At 50.3% G+C, this 17,869-nt stretch overlaps 2 protein-coding genes across 3 annotated transcripts in view; one reads left to right on the top strand and one right to left on the bottom strand.

Annotated features, from left to right (window-relative positions):
* Positions 1–2,131: 2,131 nt before the first annotated feature.
* On the bottom strand, positions 2,132–3,850 carry TMEM158 (transmembrane protein 158). Its single transcript, XM_060164050.1, has one exon. It carries the CDS (start codon positions 3,550–3,552, stop codon positions 2,671–2,673), a length of 882 nt encoding a protein of 293 aa, XP_060020033.1. The 5' UTR covers positions 3,553–3,850; the 3' UTR covers positions 2,132–2,670.
* A 155-nt stretch (positions 3,851–4,005) lies between these two features.
* Positions 4,006–17,869, top strand: part of LARS2 (leucyl-tRNA synthetase 2, mitochondrial) — a 271,915-nt gene continuing 258,051 nt past the window's right edge. For both annotated transcript variants that reach the window (XM_060162179.1, XM_060162177.1), the window contains exon 1: positions 4,006–4,260. The gene's annotated coding sequence lies outside the window, so the exon portion shown is untranslated. The remainder of the gene's footprint in view (positions 4,261–17,869) is intronic.

The raw sequence follows: 17,869 nt of genomic DNA, 5'->3' as shown, positions 1-17,869 counted from the left end.
GGGAATTGCACACGTAGGTGCACACAGGCTACAGTGGCACACTTCCTGTCCCGTCAAAGAAGTACTGATTTAGTACTTTAGTAAGCTGCATTTTTGGAAGTGTTTCACTACTGAGATGATGCAAATCAAACTGACTAGGAGCACAGACCCTGAAGCTGAGCCTGCCAGCATCTTACTTCCTTTACCCAGTGGATGGTTCCAACTTAGAGAGACCAACAGGACACAGGCTCCATCCTCACTTTGCAGTCTCCTGCTTAGAGCTCTGGCTCTTAGAAAGCAGCCAAAGTCAGCATAGTGAACTAACCGATCATCCAACGTGTGTGTGTGTGTGTGTGTGTGTGTGTGTGTAGCACGATTGATCGATAGATCTAAATACGTTTTAGGTGTGTGTGTGTGTAAAAATACATAGAAAGTTTTATCAAGTGCCTGAGTGTCTCATTTAAAAAATTGATGCTCTCCGGCTCCTTTGCATTTGTGACTACACAGAATCTGACAGTGACAGGGGTGGGTCAACAGAGGATCAGACTCTGAGTGGCTAGCTCCTAATTCACCTAGAAAGGGCAGTTTCTGGTGATGAAAAAATAAGAGTCAGGGAGGCAGAAGACCCAGGTTTGGTTTCAGCTCTGCTTTTTTGTGTAGCTGTGTGATTGTAGGCAAAATGCTGAACCTGAGCCTCAATTTTCATCTTGGAAAAATCAGGGTGACTGTGTGTGTGTGTGTGTGTGTGTGTGTGTGTGTGTGTGTGTGTGTGTGTGTGTGTGTGTGTGTGTGTGTGTTGTCCTAGGAATTCTTAATATGCCTTCCAGAATTACAAATGCTATGACTATATTAAAATTGACCAAGGTTAGGAAAGTTATTGATTTTCCCCTGCTAGTTACCACAGGGTTAGAGAAAAGAGCAGTTCACAACCTACCTTGCTTTGGGGTATAAGAAGGTTTACAGTGACGCATGAGGCTAGCGGATTTGCATTATACTGAACTTCTCCAATGCCTGGATCAGGAGATAGAGGAAGACTGCCACCCTCATGCTTTCCTCTCTTAAGAGGCTGGCTGCTGCTAGAGATATCCTGGACCCCTAAGAGACAGGAACAACTGAAGCTACAGGGCAATGACCCAGACTCTCCTCCAGACAGATTCCTGTGAAAAAAGGGTCCCATTTCTTTGATATAATAGAGACATCTTGAGATAAAAGGAGGCTACATACTTTGAAGGTTCTCTTCCACTAGTACACAGTGGTTCTCAAATTTGAATCCCATCAGAATTTGTCACAGGGCTTGTTAAAGCAGATTGCTGGGCCCCACCCCAGAGTTTCTGCATCTGTAGGTCCTGGGCAGGGCCCCAGTTCTGCATCTCTAACAAGTTCCCGGGTGTTACTGATGTTGCTGTTCCAGGGACACCACTTTGAGAACTATCAAGAACGATACCTAGTATTCACTAGAACAGTATGCTCTAGAACAGTTATCAAGTATTCACTCAAAAGTGGGGATGGGGAGGAGATGGAACAAGAGAAAGTAGCTTAAATTTTTTTTAAGGTGTTAATTAGTCTGTAAGAGTTTACCTTGAAAAAATCTTAATGCCAAAATAGCTCAGGCTTTAAAACCAGCTTTTGAAATGTGTTCGTATACTAAAGGTTACACATATGAAAAGGAAGTCTACATGCCTTTTAAAATGAGTCATTTTCATGAAAGACACCTGGCTCAGAGGAACTACCGATTTCACCGTTTTGGCACTTAACTTGGTGTTTTGCAGGGCCTGAGGGAAATGCGTAAAAAGATAAATCACATAAAACCCTGTATGCCGCCGTGACTGACGGGTGTCAGTGAGGCTGAGGGGTGGGGGTGGCCGCGTGGTGAGAGGCAAAAACACTGCCATTAGGGTCAGTAGTATGGTTTCCATCTCCCGCCTCTCCCAGACAGGTAAGGGAGACAGAGTTAGCCCTTCTCTCACTTTCTGAAGATTCCCTTACTCACGTTTCAGGGGATTATGTTGTAATTCTTGGATTCCTTTTCCGAATCAAATAAAGACACATACGCATCTCTGGAGGAAAATGTATTAAAAGCCAAAAAAACACAGAAGTACAAGAAGAAATGCCCATCTGGCCACGTCACTGGATAGATCGACTTGGAAAAAGGTTAATAAAGTTCATTTTCAGCGGTAACAATATATCAGTGTTAAATCATTCCCATGCCTCCTCCCCCTTTTAAATAAATTAAAAAACAACAAACTTCAATTACTATGTTCAGATACAAAGAGCTTCCCTTACTACAGCAATAGCAATTTGATTTTTTTACTAAAACTTTCATTTAAAACAGTTATTAAATATATAAAACAAATACACAGGATTTGGTCATTTTCTGCCATGGATATAGGGCACGTGGGTGCGGGGAGGAAGGAGGGCAGGGGGACGCAAAGAGGGGAAAGGGCCCCATTTCCCTCCTCTCCGTCTTCCAAGCTGCGGATCTCACCCTGCAGGGCAAGGGCTTGCATCTGCTTTTCGGAGCCAGAAGCGCGGCACAAACTTGGCTTTTCCCACACGCTGGGGCCTCTTCCGCGGACCCCTCCCCGGAAGAACTAACGGTCACTACTGCACGAAGCACACCGGCCGAGTCTCCCGGCGGGAAAGGCACCGAGAGCGCGGACATAGGGAGGACAAGGGGAGGAGTGGGGCGGGTCACTTGGTCGCCGCCCCCGAGGTGACGGCCGCGGCTGCTGCGGCGGCGGCGGCGGCTGCGGCGGCGGCGGCGGTGGTCCCAGCGGGTACGGCGGCGGGGGCGGCGGCGGCGGCGCTGGCGGTGGTCCGGCGCTGCTCCATGCCGTTGGGCAGGAAGCCGGCGATGATGGGCACCGGCCAGATGAGGGCGGCCACGCTCCACACGACGATGACCAGGGTCATGAAGCAGGCCACCAGCGTGGACTCGATGGGCTTGCGGTTCAGCCGCCAGCCCGGCTCGCCCTGCAGCTCCTCCAGGCTGAAGTCCAGGCAGCAGAAATGCAGCGGCTCTCCCTGCAGCCACAGCGGCCCGGGGGGCTCGGCCGCGGGGTAGGCGGGCAGCGCGGTGGGCGTCCCGGCGGTGGCGCCGGCGGGCCGGAGGCGGCCGGGGCGGCGGCCGCGCACCCAGCCGCAGCCCACGCAGAGGCGCAGGTCCTGCTGCGCGCCGCCCGCCGCCAGCCCTAGGTGCTCGATAAGTAGCGGCGGCCCGACTCGGTGGAAGGCGGCGGCGAAGAAGGCGCGGCCATGCGCGTTGGTGGAGAAGAGGAGCAGGTCGCACTGGAAGCCCCGCGGGCGGCCCCAACGCACGAGCAGCGAGCTCAGCATCTGTCGCTGCACGCTGATGTTGCACGGCGCCGCCGCCTCCTCCTCCGGGCCGGGGCGCTCGGGGGCCCCGGGCGCAGCCGAGGCCAGCAGCCGCGGGGCGGCAGGCTCGTCCGCAGACGACGCGTTGACCGAGGCGTTGAGGGGCGCCCCGAGGAGGCCCGGCGCGTCCGCGGCCCCGCCGCGGGCGGGTGGCAGCGGGCAGGCGGCGGCCAGCAGCGCGGCGAGCAGGGGCAGCATGGCCTGTGGCGGGCGCCTACGCGCGCAGGGCAGGCGGTGGCTGCATGGCGCGCGGGAGACGAGCCGGCGAGCGGACGGCGGGACCGCGGGGACTGGCGGCGGGCGGAGTGAAGACGCGTCGGGCCCCCCTCAGCCCACGGGGGCGGCGCGGAGGCGGTGGCGGCGGCTCGCTTGGCGCGTGGCTCCTTCCCGGCCCGGCGGTGTCTGGGGTTCCCCGCCGCCCCCGACGCGGGAGCCCTCGGACAGCCAGGCGGCTCTGCTGGGCCCTGCGCTCGCCGGGAGCAGGATTCCCCGACTCGGCTCCGCCTCCCGCGCGCCTCGCCCCATCCCGCCCCGCCCTCCGCCCGCTAGGCTCGGAGACTCCGGGGAGGGCGGGGTTGCACGCGCCGCGGCGGGAGCGGGGGCGTAGTCGGGCGGGCCGGGAGGGGTGTAGGCAGCTTGCGGGGGTGGGACTCCGAGGCCTGCGCGTGGGCCCGGACGGTCGCTTCTGTGGCTGTTTTCCGATAGTTTGGGGTGGGGTGGCTTGGCCCGGTTCGCGAAGCTTGCGGACGCGCCCTGGCGGCCCCGCCACACCGCCGGAGTCCAACTCCAAGCGGCGAAGGCACTTTGAGGGAATGGCGTCCTCGGAGGGAGACTTTTGTCACGCCTGAGGCGGGCCTGAGATGTCTCACCTTAGTGCTCACCTGGACCTCGCTCCTTTTACAGAAGGTAAAACTGAGGCGGAGAGAGGGGGAAAGACTTCCCCAGGCCACCCCAAGAGCCAGAACCAGAACTCCTGGCCACGAGTGACTCTTAGGTCCGGAGAGTTTGGCGGGTTTTTAATGTACCTCCAACACAATACATCCACTTGGTATTCTCACAGCAAGCAAACCCCAAAATTCCAAGAACTCTATGGAGTTGGGGTGGAGAGGGTCGGGTGAGAATGTGAGCCCCATAACCTTGCAGCTCTGGGGTTTCCTGATAGGGACTTTCATTCCCAGGAAACAGCTCCTCATGTGCAAGGCCCTGTCTGGCAAGTCCAATGAGCACGTATTTATGAAAGATTTGTATGTAGAGTCTGTTCAAGGGAAGATTCATCTCCGTTAGGATATTAAGTGGAGGAAGGCCTGTCAAGAATAACGTGCCAAGATCAGATTTATATTTTAAAAAACACTTTCCTAGCAGTTTGGCCTTTTACACTTGGTAAGAAAAATTCACTGATGCTGCTCCAAGAGAATACCCCTGTGGTTTGAAGCCAGTGTGCTGCGTGAGCACCAGCTATTCCTGAGTCTGAGAGGGAAGGGGTGGAGAGAGCAGAAACAGGCCATCACCGAAATGGCACTCCGTCTAAACCAGCTCCATTTCCTGAACAGAGCTACATCGCTAGGCTTGGTGGCTGATTACATTTCTGGCAGAGTTATCCATTGTTTCTAACAATAAGTCAAACCAGGTTGAGGAAGATGTAAAAACAGCTCCAAAATATAGGTCGCAAACCTACCTGCCTTCTTTCCACTTGGGCAAGTTATTATTCTGACTTGGCCTTGGCTTCCCAATCTGAACAGTGGGGTCAGTGGTACCTGCCTTGCGGGGTTGCTGTGATCAGTGCACTCAACCCAGTGTCTGTCCATCTGTTCACAGAGGTGCTCATGCGTTGGCTGATGAGATGTAGTTCCTATCAGTCTAGCCCGAGCTGGCTGTCTGGAATGACCCTTGGTTTCTACAGAAATGATGAATTTCCTTGAGGGGATGGGACTCCCTTTTGTTTAAGCTTTCGTCACTTTTCTGCTGGGAAGCAAGCTACCAGAGAGAACAATGTGAATTTTCGTGCTTTTATTAAAAGTTAGTTTTCCTTTTAGACTTGCATGCCAGGAACAGAATTTATTGTCTGATACGGCAGAGCGGTTTTAGTCTGAGCCATGTGGCTGGTGAACAGCCCAAGAACAAGGGCCTCAGGTAATCTTCAGGGCTGAGAGAGGCCCAGTCTTCAAGGGGTGGGTTTTGAGTCCACTGTCTTTGACAGTAGGTGATGCTCTCCAGGGTTTCAGCCAGAGGTGGGAGCTTGCTGGCTTTGTCTGAGCAGCAGGGAGGCAGCAGCAAAGGAAGAAGACACAGAGCCACTTGGGGAGCCAAATAGTTAGCTGCAAGGCTGTGCCACCATTGCCCTGCGTCCTAGGAACCTGAATTCTGCCCACTTTTCCAGCACGTGTAGGACTCCAAAACCTTACCCTCGTTCAGAGGGACAACCACACAGTTCTAGATTGATTTGCTGTCTTTAGGGGCAATTGGAATTTGGGAAGATAAGATAAAATTACGTTGTTTTCGGTCTTGTTTACTTCTGTGTTACCAGCAATGGCAGAAGCACTTGAGCACAGGGGAGAGGCTGTGTTTGTTGATTGGACAAATTTGCCTGTTTGCTAATAGCTCTGACCAGCCACCATTTATTTAGTACTTTCCACATGCCAGGTGTTTTACACACATCATCTCTACTCTTTTCAACAATCCTATGGATGTGATACCTATTTTACAGTGAAAAGACTGAGGCTCAAAGAGCGTGAGTAACCCACCTGAGGCCCCACAGCAACTGGTGGCAAAACCGGAATATCAGTCCAGTCTCCACTGACTCGAAAGTTTGTGCTTTTCAAAGAACTAGTTGTGTCTTGTCTTACTGAGGTTGGGTACCAAAGTCTGTGCATAAGTTAAAAGAATATATGGTGTAATTCTAATTTCATTTTGATAAAAACTTTTGGTCGAGTTTCTTTTTAAAGATATATATATAACCAACATATTATAACAGCATTAGACAAAGATTGGAAAACAGTGGAGGAAACCATTAGAATCCCGGCTACCTGATTCTTTATTTCTCTGCTCTTTTCTGCAATCTTCGTATTCTCTAAATGTGCAACTAATACTTAAAAAAAAAAAAGGAAATTGAAGTCCCACTACCTTTTACAGCCATTATCACTTTGTGTTCTTCCCTTCAGCCCAGAGGGGATCTGGGGTCCAGCCAGGAGCATAGGGCACTCAACATGCAGTTGCTGACTGAGTGAGTTGGCCTGCTGGTTAAGAATTCTGCCCAAGCTACAGGCGGAGACCTGGTTAAGTTGTCTGGCTCCTGGTCCCTTCTCTGATCCATCTCCTACCACTTTCCCTTTCCCTCACCGGCTCTGTTCCAGGCATACTGCCTTCCTTGCTATTCCTGGAACACAGCAAGCAAATGCAGACGCAGAGCCTTTGCCCATGCTGTTTCCTCTGCCTAGGATGCCATTCTTTCTGATAGCTATCTTGCTTGCTCCCTCCCTTCCCACAGATCTCTGTTAAGATGTCAGCTTCCCCAGAGAGGCCTTTCCGGACCAGTCCTGTAAAACAGCACCCATTCCCAGCATCCCCATCCCTCTCCATCCTCTTGTGCATGGTTCCGTGTCTTCCTGGTACTTATCTTCAGCCGTCACACCGTAGGTTTTTCTTCTTTGTTTAATGTCTATCCCTTCTTTGGAATGCTTGCTGCCTCAAAGCAGGGCTTTATCTGTTTTGTTCAATGGAACAGTGCGTGGCATATAGTAGGGGTTCAATGACTAGCTGATGAATGAGTGAGTGAATTTAATAGACTGGGCCAACCCAGCAGGCAGGATGTCGGGGAGCGGTCAGGGAATTGAGATGGACAGAGCCACGCCAGTTCCACAGCAACAAGACTCACGTAGCCCCTACCAGCCTGCAGGCCTGGAGCCGCCCACCTGGCCCTGCCCTGCCCGGGACTGGTGGAGGAGCCAGGTCCCATGGGGAACCACCTGCCGGGGCAGAGTTTGGCCTGGAAGACTGAATTGATCTCGCAAACCCTGACACCCAGCAGCACTGAGGGACATGAGTCAGGGCAAGCTGAATGACTAGGAAGAACATCCCAGATGAGCCCAGACTTCCCTTCTATCTAAGGAAGAAAGGCAAACGAGACTCCTTCCATCTCCTCAAGTCCTATCATTTTTATCAAACGAATGGAAGACTTTGATAAATCTCTGTTTTGTCTATAAAATACAAATAGCAAGTTCTTCTACATGGACCGTATTGTTAGAAAACAATCATGAGGACTTCAAAGAAAATAATTACTAATGATGCCCAGTTGTTTCATTCTTTTCATTTCCTGTGTCCTTCCCCCGGTGTTAGCTAATTTTTCCTTATGCTGCCTACTGAAGTTATAATTAACAAAAAGATCTCCCTGGGTTATTTGAATTCCTTTCATCTAACGACCTCAGAGTGCCACAGGTACAGTAATTTGTTAGATATGATTACCACACGCTGTAGACTGAGAAGTAAGCAAGAACCACAAAAGAATCGTAAAAATAGGACAGAGGAAAGAGGGGCTTAGAAACCAGTGGTTCAGCTATACCAGAGTCACTGGTGAAGGCTGTGGTAGTTGGGTTGGCATGTGTTTTGACGGGGCGGGGGGGGGGGGGGGGGCGGGCACTAGGAAATAGGGGAAGAATTCTTTTCATTCCAGTCTCCCTGTGAAATCCCATTCCTCAGATGGGAAACTTGACTGCAGGAGCAGCTGAAGAGCTGGGCCTTTGTACCAGGCACTGGGGGAGGGCTGGGGGCCCCCAGTGTTCAGGTGATTAGAGCCTGACCAGTCCTGTGCCCTCTGCTTCCAGGCTGCTTCGTGACCTCACCGGGTGGCTCAGCCAGATCTCCAGGGTGTGGATGTTTATTCTTCCTGATCACTGTGGTCAGAAGGGAGATTTCCCTCCGCGTACTTCTGGCAGCAATTATAGCCCACACAATTCATTTGGCAATTAATCGTGGGCTGCCTTGGGACAAGGCTGCTGTGGCCAGCTCAAGCTGTTACTAAGACAATTCAGTCTGGTGCATTCATTGTTTGCTTGTGGATATCCTCTGTGCATGGTGGGCAGGGCCACTGCTGGTATTTCTTTTCTATCCAGAGACCCAGACATCATGCTGGGCTTCTGGTAAGATTTCAGCAAAGACTTTTTGAGGCAATAAGAAGCTTGTGCTGTTATAGGAAGATGGAGAGTATCTAAGAGAGAACTGTGAGGAAGAAAATGGTGCCCAGGTGATAACATATGTGAAATAATTTGAAGGGGAGAGAAATCCTGCCAAGTGAGACCCTCTTTTGGGTTTGGCCTAGCATTGGTACCTTCACCAGATGATAACTGTCCCTTGACAGACACTTACTGTGCTCCAGGCACTGTGTCAACCACTTGAAATGCATCCCCACCGTAGTCTCCTGAGAAAGAGATTACTGTGACCATTTTACAGATGAGGTAAACGGAGCCTCGAGGGATTAAGTCACTTATGCAGAATCACAGTGGTGGAACCAAAATCCAAACCTCATCTGACAACGGTGTTCTTAATCACAGCCCTGCTAAATGGTCTCTGCCATCACCGACAGCCTTGTGAGTTGGAGGTTATTGTCCTGTTTTAATGATGAGGAAGCAGGTGCAGATGTCTGGGCAGTTGGCAAAGGATGGGTCATCTGCATCTCTTCAGCATTCCAATTATATCTAGCCTACACTCAGTCCCAGTTCATAAATTCCATCAATACTGAAATTCTGGAGGATGTTTTCCCAATCTGGTGCATCCTTATGGATGGAGCCCTGGATTCCCCATGCCTGTTGCTCTGCCTCTAGGGCCATCAGGGCTCCTGGTACTCAGTAAGTGCTGGTCAGGAACCTGGGATTCAGCAGGGACTGCTCAGCTGCGCAGACATCCAGCCTGGAGCTCCTGAGATACCTGAGAGCTTTCAGGTATGTCGTTGATGGATTCTAAGATAATGTATTCACAAGTTACTTGGCGAAATATTCAAGAGGTATTGACTAAACCCCATTGATGGGGATAGCAGAATAGTTTCTGTGAAAAACTGCCATTAAACACTTATTTCCAGGGTGAGCATCTGTCAGGCAAACTAACTGAAACTATCTTTTAAAAACTTTTTTTTTTTTTGGTAATATGGTGATGTGCATTTCTAAAACTTTGGTGTTGCTTAAAGTAATTTCTTTTGGAAAGGCAACCCTTAAAGCAAATGATATTTTGTTGTTCTTTTTTTTTTTTTGCGGTATGCGGCCCTCTCACTGTTGTGGCCTCTCCCGTTGCGGAGCACAGGCTCCGGACACGCGACGCGCAGGCTCAGTGGCCATGGCTCACGGGCCCAGCTGCTCCGCAGCATGTGGGATCTTCCCAAACCGGGGCACGAACCCGTGTCCCCTGCATCAGCAGGCAGACTCTCAACCACTGCGCCACCGGGGAAGCCCTATTTTGTTGTTCTTGTATCCACCTTATAAAAAATTAAAATGTCATTTAACATTTATAAATGTAAATTCTGAGAGTTTCAGTATGGCAAATATGGGAGACAGAGCTGGGTCATCAGAGCCAAGGCAGCTGAAATGTTCCCCATCAAGCAGTAACCAGCGTCATAAAAATTTACTTCATGCTGCTTCAAAACAGCACCAAACACTCCCTTCAAGTGAAATCGTTGGTGTTCCGTTTCCAGAGGTAGGGAGGAGACGGAGGAAGCAAGAGCCCATTTGGAGGGAGCCAGGAACATTGGAACACATTTGTCAAAGTCTTTCATGCCTTCTCACTGCGCCCCCTTCCTGCTGGATCTACTGGCCCCACATTCAAGGGGACATCTGCCACATGCCTGGGCATGTCCTGTCACTCAGGGGTCCTGCCTGGCATTGCCTTCGTGTTGAGTTGGCCTCTTGGTCTACCCATTCTTTCTCTACTAAAGTCCCCAGATTTGGAGATTTGAGAGAGTTGTGACTATGAACATGGCCTTTGGAGCTGGGCAGACCTAGACTGGATGCAGTACTTTACTGTGTCTCGGTTTTCTTGTCTGTGAAATGGGCCTAAGAGCTGCTCTCTTCTAAGGGTTAAATGGGGTTCTTATTGCAAAACAGCATTCAGTGAGAGTGGCTAGCACTTTGGGTTCCAGAAACATGGGCACGCAGCTCTTCCTCTCTCCTTACACTGCTGTGGAAATGGATGTATTTGCACCTGCAGGGGTTCATCATTGTATGTGGAAAATAAAGAAAGAGGGATGGCTCCTGGCTTAAAAGAAGCTAGTGTACATTCCTGTCTACCCGGAGCCATCCCTAGTAATCAAGCACACTTGGATTCCTGTGGCCATGAGAGTTGGAAGGGATCGCAGAGGCCACCTAGTCCAAGCTCCTCGTTTTATAAATGGGGAAACCAAGGCCCAAAGATGGCTGCTGGCCTCACCAAAGATCACAGTCTGGTTGGCAGCAAAACCAGGGCTGGAAGCCAAAACCCATGGCCAACTGGCCATCAAACATGGCACCTCTCTAAGTACAGTCTGTTGCAGTGCTCTTACAGCTGCACTTTAAAAATGAGGTCCAGTTGCAAAGTGAGAGCAAAGAGCCTTTCTAATTTACTTAGAGAAGAAGAGGAAAATAATGGGCTTTATAATTGCCAGAATCACACTAACTCTATTTACACGATGGAGGATTGACTGCGTGGGCTGAAAGTGTCAGCACACTTGGCAAGCTTCCATTCTGATGCATTGAAGCCTTTCTCCTTCCAGCTCTGCTAAGAACCTGGGTCAGGCCCCAGGAGACCCTGATGTGAGTGGAAGCCCAGGCTGAACCAACCCCACCCTTAAGTCCTGAAGGAGTCCATGGGAATAGGCAGGAACTTGGAGCCCACTGTCCAAGTGAGGCCACTGGGGCCATCAGGTCATGCTTCTTCCTGGTACCCGGGCTGTTGGCCAAACTCCTGCAGTCCTTTGCATGGTATGAGAATCCCCAGGTGACTGCCTGCTTGAAGCTATGTACCAGGGTCACCCAGAGCTGGCTGTGCCCTGTCCTCACCATCCAGGCTGTCCCCGTCAATGGCAGTCTTCATTTTGATGGTGCCTCAGTTTGCTTTGCCCTGTGCACTTTGGAGATGTGAGCTGTGAGCCCCTCCATGGAAGAACCCAGTGCCACCCTGGAACTGGGCCTGTGGTTCCAGCCCTGTCCACCCTAGCCCAGCATGTATCGCCCTCTCTGGCTGGCTGCTGACTAAGCAATGGAGCACACAGGTGGGAGGGATCAGATTTCTCTTAAAGCCAAACTCCTGTGGAAATCTAATGAGTGAAGCTCAGAGATTTCCCACACTGCCCACTTGCGACTCGCTTTTCAGTGACAGTAATGGAAAGGAAACACATTTGGCTTCCCATAGGCAGACAGTCTCACAATGTCCCATGCTCCACCAGGGCCCAACCATCTCACTGTCACAGAGACTGATACCTGCGGTCACCTACAGTCCCCTGAGCAGGCATCTCCCAGAGGGGATCCATTAGGGTTCTGAACTGACCCCTGTGGCTTACACCTTTCTTAAATCCAGTTCACTTTAGTCTCTTGTTCATCAATGATCTGGCATCTTGTTTTAAGCCTCAAAATGGCAGATCACTTTTATCTTGTAGGCTAGCTTGGATTGGCTGGAAGTCATTACCTGAGTGCTGTGTTCAGAAGGATTCTGAGGCTGAATCTTGGCTCAAGGGGGAAATATTGTGATGGACTAACAGTAGCTGCCAGGGTATGAAGGAATACAGATAGTGAATATCTGGTTTTGTCTGCCTGTTTCTTCAGGAAAGGACCTCCCTTTCTCTTGGGTATCTGCTGCTCCCTAAATCCGTATGGTTTTGGTGGTGCTACCAGTTAGAGTACCTGGACCCTGGTTTCAGTGATGAACATGTGACCCAGGCCTAGCCAATCATAGTGCCCCAGCCACCTAACCCTAATGATTTGCCCAGGGAGCATGTGACCCAAGCCAGCCAATCAGAGACCGTCCTTGGGATTTGATACATGAAGCTGGAGGAGAGAAGGCATCTCTTTCCTCTGGCATGTCTGGCTGGAATGAAGGAATACTGGAGTTGTCTGCAGCTCTGCCCACTCCTTCCTCCACCCCCTGCCCATTTCTCCTCTCCCTGCACACAGAAAGCCTGTTTACAGTAGGAAGGAATAACCAATAGCAGTTTCTGAGAGATGCCGGAAGGCTTGTTGTTATCATTTGTGACCCTTGATCTAGCAGGACTTGAAGCCTGCACTGCCTCTGTTCTGACCAGATTGTGAGCTTAAAAGCACAGTTGTGAAACTGGAAGCAGGCTAGAGTTGCGTGTCTGACACATGCAACCAAATACATGCAGCAGCTATCTGTCAGCCCTCTTGTTATCACTCAAAACACCCTCAGCTTTAGCACTGCTTTAATCTTACTGGGAAGCCCCTCTACTCCCTTTTCTCACAGCCCCCAGAATGCCAGCTGTACTCTTTGAACCCCTCTAATTCTCTCAAAGAAAGAAGACACTTTTTTTCTCTCCTTAATCATATTCATAAATGAGCACCACTCCCTCCCCTGCTCAATCTCAGGGGAAATTTCTGTTCTCTATATAATTAGCATTTGAACCGAATCGCTCAACATTTGTGAATCTGTGTTCCAAGGTCATAATCGTGAATAAAGAGAAAGTTTGTAGCTCCAAGACATTTATCATGTTGTTTACGATGGTGAAAAATTGGAAACCAACAAAATGCCCCCCAGTAAGGGGATGGCTAGGAAATAGAGAAATGTTCTCCTTATGAAAGAGTACGCAGCCATGACAATTCTCTTTACAGAGAGTTTTCTGCTGAGTGTGGCATTGAGACCATCATGCAGACTTTAGCTCCTCTCATGGTGTCCAGAGTGTAGAACCCCCAGAACTTTGGTTATTTGCATAACCTTCACCGATGCTTTGTGCAGTTTAGGGAGAGGGCACATTGCATAAGGCTTGTGATTCCACCGACAATATCTTGAGATACTCCCTGTTATGGGGGTCTCACTCTCTCTTCCTTTTTCCCACATAGCACCCAGCCTCACTGTCTTCAATCTCCTCTCCCCTAGATTTCCTCAGGGGACCTCAGAAGTCCTTCCCTTCTATTGTAAAGAGCAATCCAGTTCTTCCCTGGATCCTACCTCCCAATCTATCCTGGGACTCCCTGACCTGAGCCATGCAGGGAACCAGACCCTTCCTTCTTACAAGACCATTGAGCCCTGGATTTTGCCACTGGAGCATGTTCTGGAGCTTCCCGATCTCCACCAAAATTGGCTTTCCAGACCTTAACTGCTCCTGAATCCCCTGGAGGGCCCACCCTACTGGTTCTGATGCAGCAATGCAGGGTGGGGCCTGAGAATCTGCATCTCTAACAAGACCCCTGATGGTTTCCAGGTGATGCTGAGGCTGCTGGTCTGGGGACACACTTTGAGAACCACTCACTTGGAGCATTTCTCTTGAACACATAGAATACTCTCCCTAAGAGGAATTTTGTGAACAGTGTTTGCTCCATCTTGTCACATATTATTATAGTACTATTCCTGGAGATAGAAAACGTTACATAAAAATGTTTATGCCAGGGGCATCTGCTTCCCAGTTTCTCCAGAGAAGGGGATCCCAGACTGCCCATCATCTGGATTTGCTTAACTAAAGAGATCCAGATCTTTCCATGGTTTGGAAAGATGATTTCCAGCAACTAACCAGGGCAGCTTCCATGGTATCCAGGCCAGAGAAGATGCCAGGATGGGGAGCAGTGTTGGGAGCAGGGCTGGGCCAGCAGAGGTTGGAGTCCGGCCCCAGAAGCCAGGTCAGGGACCAGTCAACTCACTGGCAGCTCTACTCAATCATCACTGTACCAAGCGCATGTCAGAGATGACCAGGGACACAGCTCTCTGCTGGTGGAGGAAGGGGTGCCAGGCCAAGTCAGCACGTGAAAATATGAAGTCACCCCAGACTCATGGTGGGCACTGACGGAAAAGCCACGGGAGGTGGGGAAGCCCCAGGGCACCTGGTTCTCGTCCTGCCCTGGTGTTGGCTGGTGAGCCTTCCATCTTGAGCACATCGCGTCACCTTCTTCAGTTCCAGTGTCTCATTGGTAAAACGAGGGGCCTGCACCAGATGATGTCCTTGGCTCCTTAAGATTCCACGGTCAAATGTGTCCTCAGGGCTGGCACTTCTCCTCTTCATTGGGACTGTCTTCCTTTTGTGGGGTAAGGGGGATAAAGGGCCAGCTCGGGTGTTGCGAGAACTTGGGCCGGTTAGCACGCCTTGATGCGTGTGGCAGCCTCTTTGGTTATGAGGGGTCGTCAGGCGGTGAGAGATCCAACACGCTGTCTCCGTCCCTGGGGTGCTCCTTTTACTCTGACAAGTGGAAGCAGGATGTTGGGGAGCACAGGTGTGGAGATGGGTCGCATACTGGGCTTCCAGATGTGGGGAGTGCCCAGCACAGCTGGACCACATTTGGTCCCCACTGGCTGCTGGGATCTGAAGGACAGGAGGAAAAGCATCGATAGCTCTTGCAGGGCCTCTCTGGACAGCAGCCCTGATGGCTTAAAATGGATGTGGATTGTGAAGGGAAGGGAGGTACTCCACTGGGGCAGGGGCACCGAGGACAGTATTGTCGTCTGAGTGCAGGAGTGTGGCTCCTCCCTGCAGCCAGCCGTGGGACGTGGCATTGCCCACTAGGGTACTGCTGGGGATTTGCCGGGCATTTATATAGTTTCCCCAGGTTCTATAGTCAGACTGTTCCCAGGACTCAGAGAGCTCTCATCTGCCAGCAGGAGCTCCTGGTGGCCTTGCCAGCCTCAGGCAGGGCCCTTCTCTGGCCCGATGGGGCTTCCCCTGTAACTTTGGGACAGACCTAGGCTCTGGGTGTTTCCCCTGCTTTCTCCCTTCCCGTGTCCCTCTTTCCAGGTGCCTGGGGATTCTCTTAGCCGACAGCCAGCTGAGCACTTCACACTTCATTGAAAAGTCACCACAATAATTACCAGATCATTAACAAGGGATTTTGAAAAGGCACTTAAGCATCTCTCCCATAATTGCAAAGACAGGTGTAACAGTCTGTCTGGGCAGAGAAGAATGGTTTAAAGGGATGTTGGGGACTGAGTGTAAAAATAATTAAAGTGGGCTGAGCAGCGGCAGGAGTGGGTAACCTTCTTATCTGAGCATGGTAACAACCCAGGCAGCAGTGAGGAGGCCTCACAGTTTTAGACAAAACACAAAACGTACAGACTTTGTTTCTCCTCTTACACTTTAATAAGGAATTTGACATAAATCCTAGGTCTTCCTTAGAACGCCTGGTACCTGTTTCGACAAGGTTCGTATACAAGAAACATAAACTATCCTGCACCACGGGCTTCATTATTAATTTTACTCATTACAGTTAATGAAAAATCAAATGTCCAAATGGCTGGGGACGAGGTGGGCAGATAAGCTCCCCTTATATCAAAAGTCCCACAGGAAGGAAGATAAATGGTTATGTCTCAAATAGGTGGACGATTAGGTATGCCTGCTTAAGCTACCCCCTTTACTGAAACTTTAGATCAAGTTGTTGCCTCCTGACAAATCTGCATACTGTTTGGATGGAGATACAACCCTTCCCTACCTGGGAACCTTGTTTCCAGAGATCCTTGCCCAATTGCAAGTGATACCCGGGTGGCAACAGACTCAAGTACAGATCATCACCTTTCTTTGATGGTCCAAGTCAGTGGGTTTCAGCCCTGGCTGCATATCAAAATCCTAGTAACACAGGTGTTGGGACTCACACAAGACATGTGGAATCAAAATCCCTGGGGCTGAAAACCTGGCATCCATATTTTTAAACACCTCTCAAGGTGATTCTTGTGTAATTTTTAGAGTACTGGTATTTGGGAACTAACCACAGGAACTGAAAATACTTTTTGTGAGGTTTTTTTTTTTCTCCTTTTCATATTCAAAGCTGCTTTAGAGCACAACTGCTGTAAAATGTCACCTGAGGGTCTTCAGCCTCCTTGAGAGGGCTGATTTGCATGAAGTATTTTCTAGATGCCAGGCAGAAAATGTAAGCTAAGCATAGGAGTGTTTGGGCTCGTGGTGACCATCTTTAGCATCAGGGAAGCATCTGTCTGGCACCTTGCAGGCTGGCGAGGCAAAGTGTGAAGTTCATGGTATTTCTTATTCGGAGAATAGCAAACTCTACCTAGGACATCATGCTATCTGGGTATGACTTGCTAAAATGCAACTGTGTCCGTCTGTGCATGAGATCATGCGTGCTGTGTGGGCCTAAATGTGCAGGTCCAAACTCCATGCCCTGTCCCAGATTCTCTGCCTGACTCTTGGACAGTGATCATGAAGCCTGAGACAACCGTGGTAGGAAAGGGAGGTCCTGGGTGGTCCCAGAGGGAATGAGGGTGATGGAAGATGCTGGGTAGACCTGGGGGGACAAGTAGATGGGAGGGGCTGGCTGTCTCCAGAAGGGATGGATGAGAGTGATGGGTGGGGTGCCGTGCTTAGGAGGAAGGTGTCACCAGCTAGATCGGAATCCACAGTTTGGGAGACCCGCTGTAACTAACAGATCAGTCTGCCCCTCCCCAAATCCTTAAATGTGCAGGCATCAACTTGTCATTTTGGATTTTATTAAGTTTTATTAAAATCACCTTGGAAATCTGCCCTATTTATCATAGACACCCTGATGTCTCTGAAACATCTCTGGGCATTGGGGTATTCACATTTCTCCTGCTCACCTCTAGCCCCGATTCCTGTTGGATTCCCAGTCTCTATTATGTGCTCTTGTTTTCCCCGTAGGATATCACCCCACCTCCCTCAGCCCTGATCTCTTCTTACCCTCAAAGTCCCACCAGCTCAAAGCTTTGGGAGGACCGACTTCCAGGCCCAGATCAGCAGAGTCCAGCCACATCACAAGGATACCCTTGCCCTTAGCCTGGTCGGGACCCTTTACACTCATGCTGCTCCTCGTGTTATAAAAGCAAAGCATCCCATTCCTGGCCCATTGCCCCTCTCATCTAGCATCTCCTCATCCCTTAGAGACCTCTGACACCCCACTTACCAGGCCAACGCTGCCAGCTGGGAAGGAAGAGTAGAAAGATAGATTGAGGGAGGCAGAGGGAATGACCCTCCTGTATATCTTAATTTCAGCATTAAAATCGAATAGCCAGAGATCCGATTCTGTAGACAGAAGCCAGTTACACACAAATTTTGGCAAATCATATGCAAATAACACATGTGTCTACCCTGGATTACATCTGCTTAGATGTGTTTTTCAGGAGCAGACAAGGAGAGATCACGGGGAAAGAGTGTTCGGGATGTGGGGGCAAAGAAGCAAGAGAGGGAATGATGGATTCTTAAAGCCAACCACATGCCAGGAAATTTTACTTATGTCATTTGCTCAGCTAGCCCTTCTTAAGTGGCTGTTGTACACTTTGTATATTGGCCACGTTTCTCCCTATCATTTAAAAGTGGCTGCCATTGCCCCAAACACCATGTCATCACACAGTGAGGGCCAGAAACAGAAAAAGAAAGGGGAAAGAT

Source organism: Lagenorhynchus albirostris, chromosome 10 (genome assembly GCF_949774975.1).
Source record: "Lagenorhynchus albirostris chromosome 10, mLagAlb1.1, whole genome shotgun sequence".
In the NCBI taxonomy this organism is placed as follows: domain Eukaryota; kingdom Metazoa; phylum Chordata; class Mammalia; order Artiodactyla; family Delphinidae; genus Lagenorhynchus; species Lagenorhynchus albirostris.
Note: the sequence above shows the minus strand (reverse complement) of the source record. Positions and strands in the feature narration are given on the sequence as shown.

Bases quoted from the DNA above. Each gene is read 5' to 3' on its own strand.
- TMEM158 (XM_060164050.1), bottom strand. From the start codon at position 3,552: ATGCTGCCCCTGCTCGCCGCGCTGCTGGCCGCCGCCTGCCCGCTGCCA.